This window comes from Sphaeramia orbicularis, chromosome 5 (assembly GCF_902148855.1).
Source record: "Sphaeramia orbicularis chromosome 5, fSphaOr1.1, whole genome shotgun sequence".
Lineage (NCBI taxonomy): Eukaryota > Metazoa > Chordata > Actinopteri > Kurtiformes > Apogonidae > Sphaeramia > Sphaeramia orbicularis.
This window is the reverse complement of record NC_043961.1, coordinates 52,069,509-52,088,166: the sequence shown is the minus strand read 5'-3', so window position 1 is coordinate 52,088,166 and position 18,658 is coordinate 52,069,509. Positions and strand designations below refer to the sequence as shown.

At 37.4% G+C, this 18,658-nt stretch overlaps 1 protein-coding gene across 5 annotated transcripts in view; it reads right to left on the bottom strand.

Moving 5' to 3' along the window:
* Positions 1-5,317: 5,317 nt before the first annotated feature.
* Positions 5,318-18,658, bottom strand: part of tead3b (TEA domain family member 3 b) — a 31,832-nt gene continuing 18,491 nt past the window's right edge. The window contains exons 4-16 of one of the 5 annotated variants that reach the window (XM_030133672.1): positions 16,649-16,713; positions 15,664-15,726; positions 15,452-15,514; positions 13,753-13,764; positions 12,767-12,892; positions 12,609-12,652; positions 11,614-11,670; positions 11,156-11,220; positions 10,920-11,056; positions 8,827-9,000; positions 6,637-6,780; positions 6,389-6,541; positions 5,318-6,293 (exon numbers count right to left, since the gene is read on the bottom strand). In XM_030133672.1, the coding sequence (XP_029989532.1) occupies positions 6,180-6,293; positions 6,389-6,541; positions 6,637-6,780; positions 8,827-9,000; positions 10,920-11,056; positions 11,156-11,220; positions 11,614-11,670; positions 12,609-12,652; positions 12,767-12,892; positions 13,753-13,764; positions 15,452-15,514; positions 15,664-15,726; positions 16,649-16,713 (1,217 nt within the window). In that variant the 3' untranslated portion in view covers positions 5,318-6,179. The remainder of the gene's footprint in view (positions 6,294-6,388; positions 6,542-6,636; positions 6,781-8,826; positions 9,001-10,919; positions 11,057-11,155; positions 11,221-11,613; positions 11,671-12,608; positions 12,653-12,766; positions 12,893-13,752; positions 13,765-15,451; positions 15,515-15,663; positions 15,727-16,648; positions 16,714-18,658) is intronic. The other 4 variants (XM_030133673.1, XM_030133674.1, XM_030133676.1 and 1 more) reach the window with 4 other exon arrangements.

Below are 18,658 nucleotides of genomic sequence, written 5' to 3'. Positions count from 1 at the left end.
GCACCAGAACATATACGGAACCTTTGGTCAAGTGAAGTTTTATTGTGGAGAAAACACACTGGACATCTACTTCCGGCTTGAGGTCCGCTCCACGCGCTTTGAATGCTGGGAGTTGTAGTTCTTCCCCAGTAGTTCTGGTGGTCTACATCAGGGGTGTCAAACTCATTTTAGTTCAGGGGCCACATTCAGCTAAATTTGATCTGCAGTGGGCCAAACCAGTAAAATGATAACGTAATAATATATAAGTAATGTAACTCCAAACTTTTCTCTATGTTTTCGAGTGAAAAAAGTAAATTTACATTATGAGATGGTTTACAGCCACAAACTATCCTTTCAAACAATGTGAATAACATGAACAAACTGAAAAAATAATTGTAATTTAAACAATATTCTGCTTTGTTTACCATTTACACATACACATTATAACTTACAGATCACAGTGGATCTAAAAATACACAAAACATTTAATAACAGACAGAATCTTGTTAAAATTATACTTACTTCTCTTAAAACATTTCAGGATGTTCATATTTGCTCAGGTTATTCACATTTTTTGCTAAATTGCACGTTGTTTTAGTGTAAATACATGAAAATATTTACGTTTACAAAGAGAAAAATTTGGAGTCGTCATTATTTATATGTTATTATGATAGTATTTTACTGGTCCTGCCCACTTGAGAGTGAATTGGTCTGAATGTGGAACCTGAAATGAAAGGATTGTTAATATCTTAGTGTAATTTTTGCATTTCACAAATTCATCCCAAGGGCCAGACTGGACCCTTTGGCAGGCCGGATTTGGCCCCCAGGCCGCATATTTGACACCTGTGGTCTACATGTATACTAGGTGTTTCAGTTGGACTCTAATGGACTCTATGCGCAGTCCCACAACTTCCTGAACTTCAGGTGGGTCCTTTATTTTCTGTCTTTGATTACTGGACACACTAATTAATCCAGGTGTACCTAATTAATCAGTAGCTACAACAAGAAGTAACAGACACACCTGGATTAATCAGTGTGTCCAATCTTCAAAGAGAGGAAATAAAAACCCACCTGAAGTTCCCATTGCTTTTATTTCATCATGTCTTAAAAATCACACATATATTTATTAGTTTTAACATTGAAAACCAGTTCTTCTGTGATAGCATACATGCTAAGTGATGTGCAAATTTGGAAAACTACAAGTTTTCTTGAGCTTTTCTTCTTATCTAAATTATAAAAGGGAAGTTGACTGTGTGTGTGTCTCGGGCATCACACAAAATTCAGAAAATGCTGACTGCTGCAGTTTGGCATATGTGTGTATTTTTGGTCAAGGAAGAGACTAGCGAAAATGGCAAGTTGATAGGACCAATCATGTTGCTATACCCAGAATAATAGAATCATCGTTGAAGTGGGTTACCTAGCAACAGATAAACCATGGTGCCATGGTGTCAAATCTCATGTGCAGAAACAGACATGCCAGCTGAGAGGTTATTCAATCTAAAATGCCAGTGGAATTTACCAAGAAAGTAAAGAAAGTAAAGGACTGAACTGGATGAGAGGATCTAGAACCCATGGGGAACCACGGGTCAACGTGATAGTATAGAAATAATTACTGATGCCCCCTACCCATCAGAGGAAAAGCTTCTTATTTATTTCCAATACATTTCACTAAACTGAAGCTTACACGGATTGAGAAAATAATTGCCTCTTTTAAGATACTTACTTTTTTGGATGAACTGGAAAATACAGTCACAACTTTCTGAACTCACGAAAAGTTAACTTATTTTTTTAGAGATATGTATTTCTCAGGGCAGTGACACAGTAAAAATTGGATGATCTTCTACAACACAAGTTCCAAAAAAGTTGGGATGCAGTGTAAAACAAAAACAGAATGCATGGATTTGAAAAAAATAAATAAATAAATAAAAAATGGTTACTCTCCTTTTCCAAGAAATATATCATATTTTTATTAATCTGACCATAGAACAGTTCCCCACTATACCTCAGTTCATTTAAAATGAGCTTTGACCCAGAGAAGACAGCAGTGTTTCTGGTCATGTTCACACCTTTTCATGACAGATTTTAACCTGTGTTTGTGTTCACAGACATTGATTTCTGGAGGTGTTCCTGACCTCATGCACTGATTTCCATCATAGAATCATGTCTGGTTTTAATGCAGTGTTGCTTGAGGACTGAAGATCAAAGGCATTCAAAATACGTTTTCCGCCTTGATCCTTGTGAACTGAGATTTGTCCATTTTCTCTGAATCTTTGACCTGTACATAATAAGATGTTTGAAGTCTCTGCAGATTTCCGTTGGGGAACACTGTTCTGAAATTGCTCCACAATGTGTTGCCACAGTTTTTCCCAGATTGATGAACCTCCACTACTTTCCACTTCTGAGAGACTCTGTTTCTCTAAGATTCTCTTTTTATACCTGCGCATATCATTCACCTGTTGACAATTAGCAGTAAAATGTTCCTCCACTTGGTTTCTTTTTTTTTTTTGTTTACCACGTTTCCGGACATTTGTTGCTCATCCGAACTTTTTGGAGACACAGGCTAGTGCTGCCATTAAATTCCTAATTACCAAATTTTTGTCCCGAAGTTTTCTCACGGAACATTTGTTTAAAAATATGTTTTCTAATATTCTAATAATTCTGTTGTGAATAAAGTGTTGGTTAATGACAGCTGCCAATCATTGCATTCTCTTTTTATACATTTTATTTAACAAAACAACTTCTAGAATTGGGGGAGGTGTGTAGAACATGATACATTCCTGTGAAAACTACCAGACAGTATGCAAAGTGGATCAAAATTAAGCTCAACCTAAACATGTGCAGCAGTAAAATGTAACCTATATATGGATGTAGCAAAAAAAGTGAATCCCTTTTACATTTTACTGATAAAATAAACTAAAATATGTTTTGAATGTACTGTGAAGTATTTTCAGTGCCATTTCTTCAGTAAAGGACATGAATATTTCTTTAACCCTCCGGTATCCCATCCAGCAAGGCCCTTACTAATCACCAAGTGTGCCCTTTTGGCACACTTGTGGAATAATGTCAAAAAAAAATTTCATACAGTTTGTTTTTAATTCTTTTACACTTTTTTTTCTATTTCATTAATTTGAGCCGTAAATAAAGACACCAAATACTCAATAATTGTCACATTTTTAAACTCTTTAAATGCCATGTTTGTAATGTAAACAAACCATTTTTTTGGATGCAAAAAACACACAAAAATTTTTTTTTTCAATATACTACATAAAAAGTGGATCACGTTATTTGATTTTTGCAGCCTGGCATATGTCAATGATTAACAGCAACATTGGTTAATTTGCATTATTATTTTTGGCGTTAGGTCAAATGTTCAAAAATGCTAGCATCTGTCACCAAGTGTGCCAAAAAGGCACACCTTGTTGAGCTGCATTATGTAATAAATTCCCATTATGTAATAATAAAAGTTCAAAATGTAATAAGAATGTCACGTCATCTTGTAATAAAGCCGCATTATGTAATAAACTGACGCATTTTGTAATAAACTACCTCAATGCATTATGTAGTAAATTTTTTCGCATTATGTAATAAGTTATTACAATTTGAGAAATTTATTACAAAATGCACTTGACACATTTTTATTTTCAGGAAAATGTAATGTGCTAAATTAATCTTTAAACTGTGTGGTTCAAGTTCTGATTACATTACCTGTAGCTCCTGTGACTAATTTCTTCTAAATTGCTCTGAAATTATATTAATTTGGATTGTTATTACATAATGAACCACGTTATTACATTTTTTTTAACTGGTTAACAGGTAGTGCTTGATATAACCAAGTTTAAAAAAAAGATTATTAGTGGCAGTACATATAGTTCTTCAATCATCTCAGAATTTGGTACAACATACAGGGTTAATGAATGTGCACCATTTATTCATTAAAATAGGTTTAAAGGGGTCACACAGACAGTTAACAAAATATTTGGCGTCATTTAACCCTATATTATCTGTATTGGGAAAGAAAACTATTGTGGACAAAACACATTTACGTGTTTAATAGGTTTTCTGGGGAAAATGGCCCCAAAGGCACCATGCGTCTTTTATTGTTAGATACATTTGTTTGATTACATAGACCAACCTCTACTTTGAAGATAACAAAGTATAAAATTGCAATGCACAATGGTAACAAAGACAATAGTAAACCACCTTAAACCAAAAAAAAAAGAAAAAAAAAAAAACAAAAACGCCCACACCATTCAGAATATGATACATTAGATATCTCATTATTAATTATCAATATCAGCACAATCACACATTATTTTCAGTGAAGCATATGGCAAACACTGAAAGTCAAAAAGACATCAGAATCAAAAACATTAATTTTTATAATGGCAAAAATGTCTGTATAAAAGATAGATTGAGAGATAAAACCTGCTAGAGGAGTGTTATTGTATCTAGCTTGTGAAATATGACATTCAAAGCCAGGTGCAATTATTCCACCGTACATATCTTAACTTTGAACTTCTTTATAGCAAAATTGTCCAGTGAACCACAAAGAGTAGACACTTAGCGCATGTCTCGCAGGCTCCTCGGGAGGACAGTTCATCCTGGTGAGTACGAGACCTGCAATATTTTTAACCATCTCCATCACTGTGGAAAATGATCAATACAGTCAGTAACCCCACCCGACCCCCCCGCTGTGTGTTTTTCCAACCCTATAAATAACAATCAATGGTCATACTCCACAGCACAGAGACAATAGCTCTCATTCAAGACGATTATTTAGTTTGATTTCAAAATTATTTTATGTCAGTAAAAAAAAATGCTTTTAAATATCAATGTAGAAAACTGAACTTTAATCAACGAATGCGACCTCTCTACACTTTACACAGAGAAGGGTGAAGAATATAAACCGACTTCACAGCATACAATTTCTTTTTTAAACAAAAGAAACAGTGATTCACTTCTGTCCACTTTAACCATGGTCTCTGTGCTGAGTTACGTAATCACAAATATGAACATAAAGCCCCCCTGCAAGAAAAAAAAAAAAACTCCTATGTAACACATATTCCTTTAGCATCCACTGACTCACAGTACAGAAAACAATTCATTTTCAGTTAGGCTGCATAACTCAATTAGGCAGAAAATAAGCACTGCTGTTGCTTTACCCCCTCCTTGATCTTTTAAGTGCAACCGAGCACACGTCTTCAATCGGAAAGAAAATACCAGCGGATCTTGCGGGGATGGCAAAGCACTGGCTTTATGTCAGGATAGCAAAGGTACAAGGCATCCCAAGTGTCAAAAAGTCAGTGATAGATAGACGCTTGTAAGACCTGATTTTCGAAAAACTGTTATAAAACATAAAAAATGCAGAATTGAAGTTATACGATAACACAATAAACCTTCTCCCTGTACACTGTAAAACTTAGGGTGATTGATTTTTGTTTTTTATTATTATTAAAACAGGCTACATCAATATTGAAAATTAGTTATTCCATCCAACCCCTCTGTACCTGGATACAAAAACATCCATAAACAACATCTGTTTGAGAGGTGTCTTTCCAATTCTTTCAACAAAAATCTTCTGTCTGACTCTTTTCTGTTCATTTAAAAACAAGAGGTAGTAAAAAAAAAAAAAAAAAGAAAGGCAATCCAAAGTGGCAGGCAATGATATATATAATCTTTGGAAAAAAGGCACTTGCTTTCCTAACAAACTTACTGCAACACCACCACTTGGCTCTGGTTTTCCCCTTCCATGGTCCTGTTCTCTCCACTATTTCAACCTTATGAACTGTACACTTCTCTTATTGCTTCGAGTGTGTTCCCTTGGAGTCCTTTCAACCCTCAAAACGTTCCAGCTCCCTCAAAAAACAAAAAACAAAACCAACAAAACAAAAAAAAAAACATTTCAAGCTCCATCAATTATCCTCTCCATTGGCAAAAAGTGACCCACTTCTTCTAAAGCACGTTTAAAAACATGGAAAAAAATCAGATAGTTGTTCAAAATTCTTTACAAATTCTTTGCTTGTTGAAGTTCACTTGTTTTTCCTTGACTGTATTAAAGCATAAAATGTGTCCGTGTTAGTCCGGTGTGAGTATTTTTGTTGTTTTTCATTCCTGGACAGTTGGGCTGGTTGAAGAGGGATTGTGTCACGCTTTGTCTGTTTATTTATTTATTTTTCCTCCAAAACCTCCCTGAAGAGCTGTTAGTCTTTGACAAGTCTGTAGACATGATACTGAGCTCCGTGTTCACTTGTGGAAACCTCAAAAACAAATGCTATACAGAGCAAGGTCTCCTGGGTGTCGCGGTTTGTCACCACCTGAAAGTAACAGAACAAAATACAAACTGTTCAGAAATCAGTTGTAAAATCACAGATGAATTATTCAACAACTTACGATAATCAGTGGATGTTACCTGTAGGATAGTGAAGTTTTCGAGAACGCTGTTCATCATGTATTTTTCAGGCAAATGTTTGAGTTTGTGGATAAAGTTGATCATATACTCGCACATGGGAGAGCGGTGGATCCTGTAAACACACTTTCCTCCCTCCAGTCGGGCGTACTCTGTCTGTAATACATACAGAAGAGTCAAAAACCAAACACAAAAACATATCAAATAAATCATGTTTGAGAAGGGAAACATCAGCTGATGGCTATCCGCACCTCTACTTTTTCAACAACCTGCTTCCCAAAGGAACAGACTTTGGTTGAAACGGTGATGGTCATGTTTTCGGCGCTGCTGTACTGGCTGCTGACGCCGTAGAAAGAACCAGGACCATCCTGCATGCCGCTGCTGTTCAGGTCCGCCTGCACACGACACACATTTACTGAGATTGGGGACCAGTGCTGCACTAGTCATATATGTAACTGTTTTATAAAATTACATTTTAAAAAAAACAGTTAAAACAAGTGGTGCCAGGTACAACAAACCCTGCCCCTCACACGTATTGTAGCTTATTTTCCAGCTGATGTCATCATGTCTATGTGTGTGCTGATGTCAGCATATCAACTGCCTCTATATATGTGCCAAGTTTGAAGTGAATTGAAACAAAATTGATGTTTTTATAGACATTTGAAACTTTACCCATTATAAGTAAATGGGAGAAGAAAAAAAACATTTACAAAATTCATAAAAATTTGAACTTTTCCCAAAATGTAACCACAATTATTCTGGTGCATTGGCAATCTATAAACCCAGTTTGGTATGAATTCAACCAATAGTTTTGCTGGTACAGACATTTGAAATTTTGCCCATTATAAGTAAATGGGAAAAAAAAGATTTAAAAAATTCATAAAAAATTTCAACTTTGACCTACTGTTCCCAAAATGTAATCAGATCTATTCTGGGTCACCGGCAATCTATAAACCAAATTTGGTATGAATTCAAACAATAGTTTTGGTGCCAGTGTTAACAAACAAACAAATGAACAAAGAAACAAACAAACTGAACCAAAAACTATACCCCATCCCTCCCCTTCGGGGGTGGGGTAAAAGTCTATAAATAATTTAAGGTTACTAATTAGAATATTGGTGATTACAAAGAGGTTACATCTGAAAATATTCTCTCCGGTAAAAAGATTATATGGAAAGAATGGGAAAAAAAATTAGATTAAATTAAATTAAAAAGACAAGAAATCAGTGCTTGAACTTAAACAGTATTCTACTTATGACTTTGCAAAAGGACTTTAGCATTACTGTACCATTTTAAATATATGCTTTTAGAACTTTTCAGCTTCATTTCATAACAATTCAGTAGAAAACCACTTAAGTGGAATGACATTATTTTACTGAGGACATTAAAATAGCTGCATTACCTATAATATTCTTAATGGTGTAATTAGTAACCTGTTACCTATTATATTTCAAAAAGAACCCTCAATCATCGTAAAGCATCGGCATCTGAATAAAACTGCACTGCATATGGATTCTTCAAAAAACACAAGCAAAAACTTCTTTTAGGCATCTGTACTTTGGGTGAAGACACTTGGAAACTTCACTAAACCTGACAGTAATAGTATACACATGATGGATCTTGCATATAAACATGGTTTGCAGTCTTGTAAAGTACTTAACTGTAATAAGACAACTGTTATGGTGTTGTAAAAAGAGGAAATGGTTTGTTTATGGTATGATGTGTCTATTGAACTCATTTGGCTAAAGAATTGAGTTAAAGAAAAGTAGAGATGGATACCTGGAAAAAACACTCTGATAAAAGCAGATCTACTGATTCAACTTAATGTACAAACACATAAACAGTATTTCTGATGCTTGTTTCTTGACAAAGATGCTGAAGCTCACATTGCCCATGATGGCATTAACTGTCCTGGTCTCAGACTAATTAAATGGACAACTGCTCCCCTTTGTGGTCAAGTCTTTGTCTCTTTTCTGTTTTGTGTTGTTACATTTTTCACATGTGAGATACACACTGGTACATAGACCAAGGTATTGACTTTTCTATTTATGATAAATGCATGGGATGAATAAAGGAGGAAAATGCTTTGCGTTTGTGAAGACACACAATGATGCAAAATAAAAAAATAACCCATAACCACCCCAAAATACATTAAAAATGAAGGAATACACTTGTTTTGGAAGTATAATGAGTAGAAAGTTCAGACACTTGTGTTAAAATATAGGGAATAAATAGAATAAAAAATACTCCATATACGTAGAACAGCAGACATGAAGTATTTTTACTTTGAACTGTGAGAAAAAGTGTAAATGAATGAATAAAAAACGTGATTAGGAACCTCTTACTGAGCAACAAGACTGAACACCTTTTCATGTAAGGATAAGAAATAAATCCATTCAAGACAAACACATGGAAGATTACAGAGGATCATAATAACGTACCCAGAATTTAACTAGGAAAAAAGCGTTCTGAGGGCCTTTTTCGTAGAGTTCTTTGAGCCCGCCCTTCTTTTCAGGAAACTTGTCATAAATCTGCCGGATGTCCACAGCCTCTAGCAGGGGGTCGCTGTAGGAGGGGTTGGTCTGTCCAATGTGGACAAACAGGTGTTTGCTGTACTGAAGTGGACAGAGGAGACAGAGGGAGAGACTGTTAACGCTGAGAAGAAGGTCAACACCTCAACATTACCGCAACAGAGAAAGACTGTTCATACTCCAAAAAACACAGAAACAAACAGGGGTTAATACTGCAATAACAGATTTATCCACCAGAGGGCAGCAAAGACAAACAGTAGCAACTCACATAGTACAGTACTGTATAATACAGTCATTTTATTAAGGAAAAGCTTATTTAAACAGCTGTTATAACAGCCATCTACATGTTATTTATTGTTTTTTATTTTACAGCAGGATGTGATAAATATTTACTACATTTATTACATTGCATTTATAACATTTATTTTATTCATCTGAGGAATGTAGTCACTTTCTTTATCTTTTTTTGGTCTGAGGAAAAGGTCTGAATACTTGTTCTATCTCTCCAATGAATGGTATGCAAAACTTTTAATCATATAAAAATTCTAATACTGCATCGTGAAAATACCACAAGTAAAAGTTCTGCATTCATAACCTCGCTTATGTGAAACTATGTAAATACTGTATTATCAGCAAAATGTACCTTAGGCATGAAACATTAAAGTCACTATGAAATAAAATGGTCTCTTTTCTTTTGTACGTTGCATTTTACCACTTTAGGTGTTTTTAACTCATTTATAAACTAACTTGTTTAGTTTATTGCAATACATCATATTTGATCAGATTATCATAAGTTTGTACCATCACAGTCCTGTGAAAACCACATATCAATATTTGATGAGCTCAGAAAAACAGGCCTGTTATCAGCTTTGTGATCCTGCATTTCCCATTGGTTCCAAAAGGATTTTATGAGTTTATTTAAATTCAAAGGGAAGAACATTTTCTCAGAGGAAGACTGAATTCTTTAGTTTATCACAGATGTTCAAATTCCACACATTTGGAGTTATGTGGTTTTTCTGGACAAGTGGGGAATGAAAATCTGGAATCTGAAAAGTGATTCAGCTGTTAACCCTTAAAGACCCAAACAGCAACTGGCGACCAAAAGCATCTACTGATCTAAAGTGTTAAATACCTGTTGCTCGACTAATCCTATCAATATGTGTAAATAACTGGTGTAAAATATAGTTTATCATCTTTTCATGGTAATCAGATATGACTCATTTGGATGTTCAGAGGCTCTGTAGTGATTCACCAGTAAAACCCATGGAGTTTGATCAATGATACTTGGTTTTACCTTTGGTTTTGTTGAAAAAGTAAATTTTTCTTCAGTTTTCTGTTCTGATATAATAACCCTTAACTTTACTCTGAACTTTTATGAGCATTTACATGATCATTGAGTTAAATATAGGAAAATACATGATTTTCACAAAAAAAAAGCAAAATACAGAGGATAATATTAGAACAAATTGTAAAAAATCATTAAGAAAGGTGAAATATAGAGAAAAATTTATTTGGGAACTACCACAAAAGTAAAGGTCTTTATGGGTTAAACACAGTGGAGTAAAAAGTACAGTAAGTGCCTCTGAGATGTACTGGAATACTAGAAACTAGCAGAAGATGGGCATACTACGGCAAAGTTAAAGGCTTTCATAGTTGTATACAAGTACAGCACTTCATAAATATTTTATTAATAAGTGTAAAATGACTTACACATTACAACTACTGCGGTCGTTCAATAGTAAATCTGAATGTTGGAAAGCTGGACACTGAGCTAAATGATGCCGAAAACCACCACAGAGCTGAGGGAACTGAAATATTAGAGCTACTGAACATTTATCACTTCCAGATGGGTAGTAATTGTAGCAGCTTTAAAGTCTCTTTGTTATTGTTGAAGTTGAGGCATTATGTGGATTTAGCACTTTTCACTTCTCCCGACAGTTCAGACGCGATGCTCTGTACGCCTAACTCGCATGTCGGAGGCGTTGCACTAAATTGTAACTCACGGTGTCTGGGTCTCTTTGGACTTCCATGAAGGCTGAGTACTCCAGCATCCGCAGCTTCGAGGAGGCGATGGTCCGGTCCTGCCACACGGGCACTGCAGTAGCAGTGGGGGGAGGCGGGGGCGCCAGGGGCTCGTAACCTGGACAGCACACGCCAACATTTAGAAAAACAGCCACACAGATAAGAGGCCTTTGTGTGATTATTGACTGGTTGGGTTCGTTTTGCGCATAACACTCACTTTGTAAGGGCTGCGGTACAGCACCTGATAGACTTGAGTAGGGGGGCTGTGCAAAAGGTTTGATACTGAAAGAAGACAATAAAGTGTTCATAAGATGGTGACATTTTTTTTTAACTGCTGTGGTAGTATGTGATCGTAGCAAGTGGGGTATAGTATATTAAAACTGAAGACTGTTAGTGTCAGAGTGTAAGCATGTGTTGCTGCACCAGCAAGGCGTAAGTCCACCTGCTTAATTATTGCTTCTCAGTGTTGCCATTGGTGATTATGCTTTTAATGAAAAATCTAAATATTTTAGTCCTTTTGAATAATGAGTCTTTATTTCTCCTTTAGTCAAATTTGAAGCAGTTAACTTGCGCGGTGGTGGTTTACATCAGTGCAGGATACATACATTATCAGTGTAGAAGAAGAGTTAGTACTGCTTTGTGCTCTCAGTTAGACCTCTGCTAGGGGGAACTTACGCATGGCTGGTGCGGCCAAGCCCAGGAGTCCTTCCCGGGTTGAGATCTAGAACCAGCCTGGTGTGCAAAAATGCCATCAGTTAAACAGACCCTGCAATACCCACCTGACATTTAGCCTAAACCTTTGCTGGCTTATTCGCTTATTTAAAGGTGCCCTGCCACTCGTATTTCATTACTTTTGTGCTAATGTCTAAAGTTCTACCATGGAGTTTTGTGGAAAAAATGCCTTGGTTAACAAGTTTCAAGCCATTCTAACATGGTATAGAGTGCCTGCTGGAAGGCTCAGCTTGATTTGCGCCAGTTCGCATGAATATTCAACAAGCTAATCTGCTTGACTCTGATTGGCTAACAGATAGCCAATGAGAGCCTGGCTTTTCAGTAGACTGCTGGGATGGTACTACCCCAGGCTGCAACAGCAACCTTACTGCGAAGCCTCTGTTGAACTCGCCAAAGCTGATGAAGTCACTCTCTTCAAAATGTGAGGAACAGAGTTAATTTTGAATTATAGTGTTGTGGCATTGTTCCAAAAATAAACTGAAGCCATTTGATCCTCAACTCTGGGTTCTTGGGCAACATGTGCATTGTTGAAGTTCTGTTAAAGCATAGCACACAAGAATGTTGACGTTCAGCCATCCTTGATGTATACAAAAACTGTCACTGAACCAGACGATTTCTGTGGGCGTGGTCTCACCTGGACGAGCTCATGAATAGTAATGAGCTCAGGCAACAACACGTCAGACTGACTAGCTTTTCTAATTGGCCTGATTTCTCTGCTTATTTCTTTTTAGTGGCAATAGCAGACAGGGGGTAGCAGTTCATTTTCACATTCACTACGTAACACAAACACCTATGGACCTAACATATTTTAAAAAATACAAGTAAAAACGGTTTTGTGCGGCAGGGCACCTTTAAATGTTTTATAATTTCTAGCACCAATCTTTACATCCTAATGCCACCCCAGTGATATGATACAGGATCTGTGGAGGGTTACTTACTCCTGAGAAGGTCCAGGCTGCCCTGGGATTGGAGCAGGCCAGAACTGGGAGGAAAAAAGATTGTCAGTTTTCAGTTTGATTCTAAGATATGGTATGCAAAATCGTGTTTGTAATGAATAAGTGCAAAAATTTCACAGAATAATTCAGAGAGGTCTTACTCTGGCTGGTTGATAGGGGGCAGGAGGCAGGGGTGGAAGATGATTCTTTATCATACTCGGGGAGACAATCTGTGCTGACGATAGCGCTGCCATGTTCTGCAGGGCTTTGTCTTTAGATGCCTGATCCTACAAATTAACACAGAGATATGAGGAAAGTCAGCCACAAGGGGCGCCATATCTTCTACAGATGACTTGGTGTACTGTATCTATAGTATTTGTAGCTGTCTGATGAATAATTAAATCTTAAAAAATAATAAAAACACAAGTTATTCTAAAAACAATTAAAACAATTAAATGAATAAAATGTATTTTTTTTAAAAGAGCAGGTTAAGAAAATGTAGCAAAGAGAGGAAAGAGAAAATGAAGCAACGCTACTACCATGGTATTTAAGCTCATGTCGCAGAACAAGTTGAAAGTCAGTGGGTTACAATAACCACAGGGAAAAAGGGAATAAAAGAGTGCATCTATTCGGAAGTTTAGCATTCACGTTGGTTTTACGAGGGTTCATTTGTTTAAGTCTTACGATGAATAAATTAGGTGCAAATGATATGAAATTGAACAAATACAAATCTAAATAAATCATGTTCAAGGTGCATTATACTGTTTATGATTCACAAATACATCAGAGCAGTTTAAAACCTTACTAAATATACAGAACAATGCACTTGGGATAATTATGTTATGGCCTTGGAGTAAAAGGAAAGATGCCTGAGAAGTGAAACCCCAGATCAAAGAGCAACACCTTAGCAAAGCAAGCAAGACTTTGGCTTTGGCAGAGGCTGAGGGGAATACGCTACACTGGGCAGGAGGGCAGCAGTATTGCGTTCAAAGCGTGGCTGTTTCCTAAGTGAGGCGTCATTACGGGACAGGGATACAGGGATGGGGTGGGATGCCATGCCAGCAGAGGGCCATAGCAGGGGACAGTGCACTGGTACTGCCAAACAAAAGGAGGAGGGAAGCATATTGCACAAGTCAGATTCACTTACCAAATTCATTGCCTAAATCAAAGAGGAAAGAAACCGTTAATACTGTGCAGTCCTAAATGCTTTATTGATATAAATGCAGTGTTTGACATAAATCTTGTGTGCCTTATCTTTTACGCGCAGACACGATGTGCAACATTTCCCTGTTTTCTTTACGCTTGGGGGAAAGAGTTTGTCAGCCATCTGAACTTAAAAGAATAGTTTGGAGGTTGGCCTAGTGTTTTTCTGTAACAAACTACTTTGGCTTCGTCTAGACTGTGGAACAGGGTGTCAGCAACAACTACAACAGTTTATTATCAGATTTTTCATCTTTTGAGAGAACAATATAATGTACAAAATGTTACAGCCCAACAATAGATCATATTTCCAATAAAGTACAATAAAGTATCAAATTCCTACTATCCCTCAGATGAACTACAGTAGTAGAAGAAGCCAAGTAACGTAGGAGGAGGGGTCTTTTACTCAAATTAGGGGTCGGATTGAGGGTATCATATATTGTTCAGATTGTGACGCCTCTTAGAGAAAAACTTTTATTTTTGGTTTTCAGCGACAGAATTACAACATGACACATTTTGATAATCTTAACGGAAGTCATTTTGTGATTTTGTTGTATTTTAAAATGAAAATAAACACGACTAAAACATGAATCCAATGACAAATAGCCTTGTTAGATTTAATAACTGTGGCCTAAAGTGTTGAAGTTAGATGCTTTTCTTTCTACTACATAGTAACTGGAAGTTGTGGTTTTAAGATTTTGAAAATGAATTTTTGATGCTTAAATGTGAAAAGAGCAGGTTATTAGAGAAGCAGCCTCACAAATACATGGCTGCCTTTACTTCTGCTATACCATCTACTCCACTTATTATATCCTTGGAAACGCTCAGAAACTAATCTAACAAACTGATTTCCCACATGACAGAATACTCAATACTGCATAAAGATGAATGATTCATATGGTATAAAACAAAACATAACAGCCATGGATGCTGGTGTTCACCTTCAGATTAGTCTGCATTACAGGGTTAATTGACTATCTTGAAGAATGCAGAATATACTGTATGTAACTATGCAAAAACAACAAAAAAGCATGGTAAGACCAGAGGGTTTAAAAGGACTACATGACAGAACAAAAAGAAGACATCACAAGAGGACAACGGTGAAAGATTAATCTGTTTACAAGAGTTCCATTGTACAAAAGGCATTAAAAAAGACACATTAAGAAACTTAAGGTGAGAAAGTAGAATTTGGGGGAAGGAAGAAGTCTAAGAGAAGTAGAGTTTGGCTGAGACAAAGGACAGATGGAGCTGGAGCATCATGCAGCTAAAAAACCTATCGCTGAACTCATCAATGCTCTGTAGCTTTTCTATAAAGCAGAGGCTTTACAATCAGCTATTACATGTTGCTACTGGATGAGACAGGTTCCAATATAGTTAATGCAGCCAAGACCTACAGCATGTAAACGTATGTAAGTGTGTGCACTGCATGCAGGATTACATTGTTTTTAGGGAATTAACTCCATAAGAATGCTACATTTCATCAGGATCATCATTAAATCATGAAAGTTTGCTGGCCAAGCTCGCATTCATTTTGCTGCAGGAACCAGCCTTGCATCAAAGCAAGGACTGATATTATGCACAAATTAACTGGTTAGTGCAAAGCCAAGCCTTTACCAGCCCCGCCGAGCCCGCAGTGAAGCGCATACCTTTAGCTTTGACTGGATCTCGCGAGATTTTCTCCGGGCGAGAACCTGCAAGTGGCTAGAAACCTGCACAGAAGAATAGCCAAGAGGAAGAAAGAAGAAAAGGAGACAGGAAGAGAAAGGACAAGGGAAGAAAGAGAAGAAAAAGATGGGAAGAAAGAGAAGCCGTAACCAAAAGAGGAAAGAGACGCCCTGTCAGTGTTGCCGGCACCTACCTTTATACCCGCCTGGTATTCACGAACTTTCTTCCGTGCTAACACCTGTATGTGACTAGACACCTAAAAGGGTGTGAAACAATTTTTGATAAAAACATCATGCATTTAGATGCATGCACACACGCATGCAAGTGTTTATAGAACACGTACACACACATTTTGAATCGCACATGCAAACAATAAAAGATGATTATAAAGGCCATATTTCATATTTTCGCTGACAACAAATTCCATGAAATAAAGTAGTGCCAACCACAGTTTAATCCTACTGAAAGTGTGGTCTATGTTTCATGTGTAGTTAATTCCTCTGTGCCACAGAGTTTTGTGGTTGTCTATAAACTATTAAAACATATCAGGAATTCACATCACTGGAGTGAATGACAGGCCTCTTCATTACTATAAACATTAGTCCTGCTGAATATTGTTCCATGTACAATTTATTTCTCTTGAAATAACATTTCCACTTTAACATATTTAACCTCCTGAGACCCAGGAAAGTACAAGTTCTGGCTTTTTTAATTAAATAATTGCCTATATTAGAAACATCATGATGCAACAGTTTTTTCAGATGCGTTTTAAAAAAAAAATTATGGAATGTCTTTTGCGGTGGACAGTTTTTTTGTTTGGGTTTTTTTGGTATAAAGCTGTGAAAATCTTGTCCACAAATGTGGACAGAAAACCCATAGCTGGGTCTTAGGAGGTTAAATTGACCTTTGTATTTAGCAAACACCTTGTTTAGTAAAACCGATGCTAGCAGCAGGGTAAAAGACACATGCTGTCAGATGATTGTTTTTGGTGATGTCATGGGATTTATCGACAATTAAAAATCTGTGCAATAAAAAATGCTCCCCATTCATTTTGGCCTACACATATGTAATTTAGTCCAAATTTCTTACTGTAATGAAAGGTCATGCATGTTTTCTGAGGTTATTCTAATCCAAGCACCAACCGGTTATATTTTTAAGGAAATAATCTTTTTATATACCTGTTTCCTTGTGCGAGTTTTTCCTGTCCTCAGCTTGATGTACCTTGCAATCAATTCATTGCGACCTGTGGAAAAAAAAAAAAAAAAGGGAACAAGGTCAGTTAAAAGCAACAGTAAAATAATATACGTCTAAGAATCCCTGTTTGTAGATTAACGATTATACCCTGAAAAGGACAGAAGGTGGCACTATAGTTATACCAAGAAAAAACCTTGTCCCAGACCTCTTCTGATCCAGGGCAAATACACATTTGTCACAGTTCATGAGCCACAATAACACCTGCGTTTCCTGTCATAGACCTGTATTTTTAAATATCTATTCTAATTCGAAATAAGTGTGTCATTAAAAGGTTGATTTTGTTGCTTTTCCTTCAAGTTTCCATTAGCTCGTTTCACACCTCCTTATTGTCTGCTCACATGACCATGTTGCCTAATTACAGAGAGTGCTTAGAAAACAGAACCATGTTTTTCATGACATAACATCTACTCTCGACATTCTGCACAAACAGGTTGTGCAGGGACCAGGCTTCTATTCTAAGCTCTTTTACAAGTACTGCCTCTCCAGCAAAGTGCAGCTTGGATCAAGTGAAAAATTATCTTTGGTGTATGAGAAGTGAAAAATGCAGTATTATGTTGTCTCACGGATAAATCAGTCCATCTTTGTCAAATCTTTTCTGCGCCAAGTCATGTTTAATGGGTTCCTGTGGCTGAAAATTGGACCGAAGGCAGAGGTTGAACCACTGTATCATTATGAATAATGACCTAAACTCTTCAAAACTTGCTGACAGAAATTTACACCAACAAAAAGTGGTCAAGATGTGCCTTAAAGCATGCGCACACACACACACACACACACACACACACACACACACACACACACACACAGACAGACAGACATACACACACACACACACACAATAGACTATGTGTCTAGGAAGTCTATGGTTTAACAGCTTTCACAGTATCCAGACACACATAATGACAGGAGAAACTCACAAGTCCTGTTTTTTCACAACTCTTTTGCACTTGGCCTGCAGAAGGCCCTGGTTAGTGCAATTACCATAAAAGTACTGCAGGCCATCTCAAATCTCAGGCAGGCTTGCAGTACCATACTCTCCAACTAGTCAGCCCGGCAGTTGGCCAGCAGAGCAGAACTGTCTGCCGATACTGAGGTAACCCCTCCCCTTCTGCCCCGGGCCAAGGATGGACACGCCTGCTCCAGCGCCTCCGCATTCCTAGCATTCCTCTAAGCCTGTCACATCTGTGCTAGCCAGTCCGATTGGCCTGGGCCTGTGAACATAGCCAGAGCTGGGGTGAACAGGCACACATGCTCATATGCACTTCCAGCTCTGGGAGAAGCAGGGGTTAGAGCTGGGGTGAGGGCCATTAGGCTGGGGTAGGGGGTGGTTGGTTGGAGGGGCAAAAAGGGCAGCTGATGCTGTAACTCTTAGAGGAAACACAAAGCCATAACTGTCTTTGCCAACAACTGCCACCTGGCAGCAAAGCAGCCCCTTATCCCAAAACAACACCACAGTGTGACCCTGTACTCAACGGACAGCAGCACCTGCTGCCGACCATCCAGCAGAGGATGGCAGAGAAAGAACAATGCCAACCCGACCCCAACACAACTGTCACTCTTAATCTCTTCAGCAGAGGGGCAGAGAGAAAAAACATTATGGCGTCGCAGCCACAGAATTCTGCTATCAATTTCACAGATATCTCATAGCTGAGGTTTAGACATTCATGTAGGTGCTGCAGTTTTTAACCGTTGTGAAAATGGTGAGGCAGACTCAGTGCTCTGCAAAACTGAAACTCAAACTCTGAAGGCAGATCATATACATTCTTGTGTGAGCATGAGAATTGCTTGGTATTGAAAAACAAATGTGTTTTGTTCATCTGCTGGATAGTGCAGTTCTGTGGTTGTAGCTGCTAAGATGATGACGAACATCTGGTTGGATAGTTTAAATCACTGCTTTTGTTTAATGTTACACAGCTTTAAGATGGAAAAACATA